General features: G+C 38.5%; 1 protein-coding gene across 1 annotated transcript; it reads left to right on the top strand.

Annotated features, from left to right (window-relative positions):
- The first annotated feature begins 382 nt into the window (after window positions 1-382).
- On the top strand, window positions 383-2,002 carry SARC_14780 (hypothetical protein). Its single transcript, XM_014291086.1, has 3 exons — window positions 383-520; window positions 1,055-1,214; window positions 1,526-2,002. The coding sequence occupies exons 1-3, from the start codon at window positions 437-439 to the stop codon at window positions 1,585-1,587; spliced, it is 306 nt and encodes a 101-aa protein (XP_014146561.1). The 5' UTR covers window positions 383-436; the 3' UTR covers window positions 1,588-2,002.
- The last annotated feature ends 116 nt before the right edge of the window (window positions 2,003-2,118 follow it).

Here is a 2,118-nt window from a genome sequence, read left to right as displayed (position 1 = left end):
CCGATTATGATTATGATTGTGTTCGTATTGATGCATTATCATATAGGAGTACTATATATATGCTGATTGATGGCTCAGTCACTAAATTGTTGAGCGGAAGGTTGATTGAATATCACAAACCGTTACCCCTTACGTTTTATATACTTGCAGCACTGTTTTCACTTCCAATTTTCGGCAACATGTGTCCGATGTTTTACAATATCACAAGAGACTATCATTGCTTTCGTTCCATTGTTTACTGGGACTGTCCGGCAGTGTTATGGCATGTTGAAATTCATTGTCATACGGGCATTTAATCTACGTCTTTGTTCGCCATGAGTCCTGCAAAGTAGTTTGTCGTATCATGTGGTTGCTCCAAGCTTAAGCTCATGCCTTATATTCGAATCCTAAAGGCGCTGACGTAAATGGCAAATCCGATCCATATGTCACGGTTACCATGGGCAAGCACAAGATAACTAAAACAAAAACAATAGAAAACACCCTCGATCCAGTCTGGGATGAGGAGCCTATCAAATTTCCGGTGAGTTATCGTAAGTGCGTTTCATCGAATGAAGAATCTAGTTGACAACAATATCAAATACATACGCTTCTGCAGAATTCAAGATGTTCGTCAGAATCTCTCGAGTCGATATACCCAACCGTGACCGATTGATGGACTCGTATGAGTTACGAGCTGAATATATTCCAGGATGCATACATAGATTCAAATATAGCATATAGCATATAGGTTTCCTATCAATTTTTCTCCCTCATTGTCTACACTAGCATTCAATATACACTGCAGATGTTCTAGAACAACACTCAGGGGTGAATTTGAGTGAAGTTGAGTCTCATAATACTACAATTCAGAATAGCAGCAGTGTTTCGGACATTACTTCGGTTTCTGCACAGCGAAAGTTCTCCTGAGTACAATACTGTATACTGTACAGCGGATGAATATCATTGCCCTTTCCGTTGGGCAAAAGATCATGGCCTATTGTTCCGATATTTACTCTCGGATAGCTGATCTCTTTGTACCAACATAACTTCTCTCGGAAATTCATTTTCTGTGTAGCTGAATGAAACAGAGGTCGAAGATATCTTGTTCAAAATCAAAGACAGGGATCTCGTAGGCTCAGACACGCTTGGTTTTGTGAGAATTGTTCTGAAAGACTTGTTGGAGGGAAAGAAAATCGACGGATGGTTCCCGTTATCGAAGAAGTCCACCAGCAAACGTATGCATGTCCTTTAACGCAAAACAAGTCTCGAGCATATCAATAATTTGCCAATTAATTGAATTTCATACTACAATTTGGTTGCTTGCTGCTATCCCGCTACTGCTGCTAGAGTTTTCCTTCACGATCTAGCTATTAATTTATCTGCGTTTTATTGGTTTTAAAGCTTCGGCATTAATTACGATTATAAGTTCTGCGGGAAGTAAGCTTGGCCGAAAATTGGATATATTAAGTCGGAACTGTCACTGTGGTGCTGCTCTCGTTATAAGGTAATTACTGACAAATACTCTTAAATAACTTATTCATTGCAGCGGGCGCTGGTAGTCCTCTAGGGGAGATCAAAATTTCAGTACAATTCGTCGGGGTATATTAGACCAAACGCGCGAATGGCACCGTGATGGGTGTAGCAGTTGATAATAGAGGAGTTACGATAAAAACTGACGTTATCGTCAGAGCGATAAGAGAACAATTTTCCCCTTGTATCATAGAGCTCGATGAGATCATTGCCTTCATATTTTAATGACTTCGAGAAGTTTTCTAGGCTGAGCCTCCTTGGAATGGGGAGTAAATGTATTCCTTAAATTCAATCCGCCATACTCGCGAACAAAGCTGTGCTGCATGGTAAGAATTTTTTCGTCAACTGAATTCCAAATTCATGCGGACGTGTGGCCTACATTTGTTCCCATCAGCGTGCATATAGATGGAAGTAGTGTTGTGCCGCTTCTATATGGGACATACGACATGGGTCACCAACGATAACAGGCAAGACTCGATTCATATAAAAGGCAACAACAATATATATATATATATATATATATATATATATATATATATATATATATATATATATATATATATATATATATATATATATATATATATATATATATATATATATGTGTGT

Source organism: Sphaeroforma arctica (genome assembly GCF_001186125.1).
Source record: "Sphaeroforma arctica JP610 unplaced genomic scaffold supercont1.5097, whole genome shotgun sequence".
In the NCBI taxonomy this organism is placed as follows: domain Eukaryota; class Ichthyosporea; order Ichthyophonida; genus Sphaeroforma; species Sphaeroforma arctica.
This window is presented reverse-complemented; position numbering and strand designations above follow the sequence as displayed.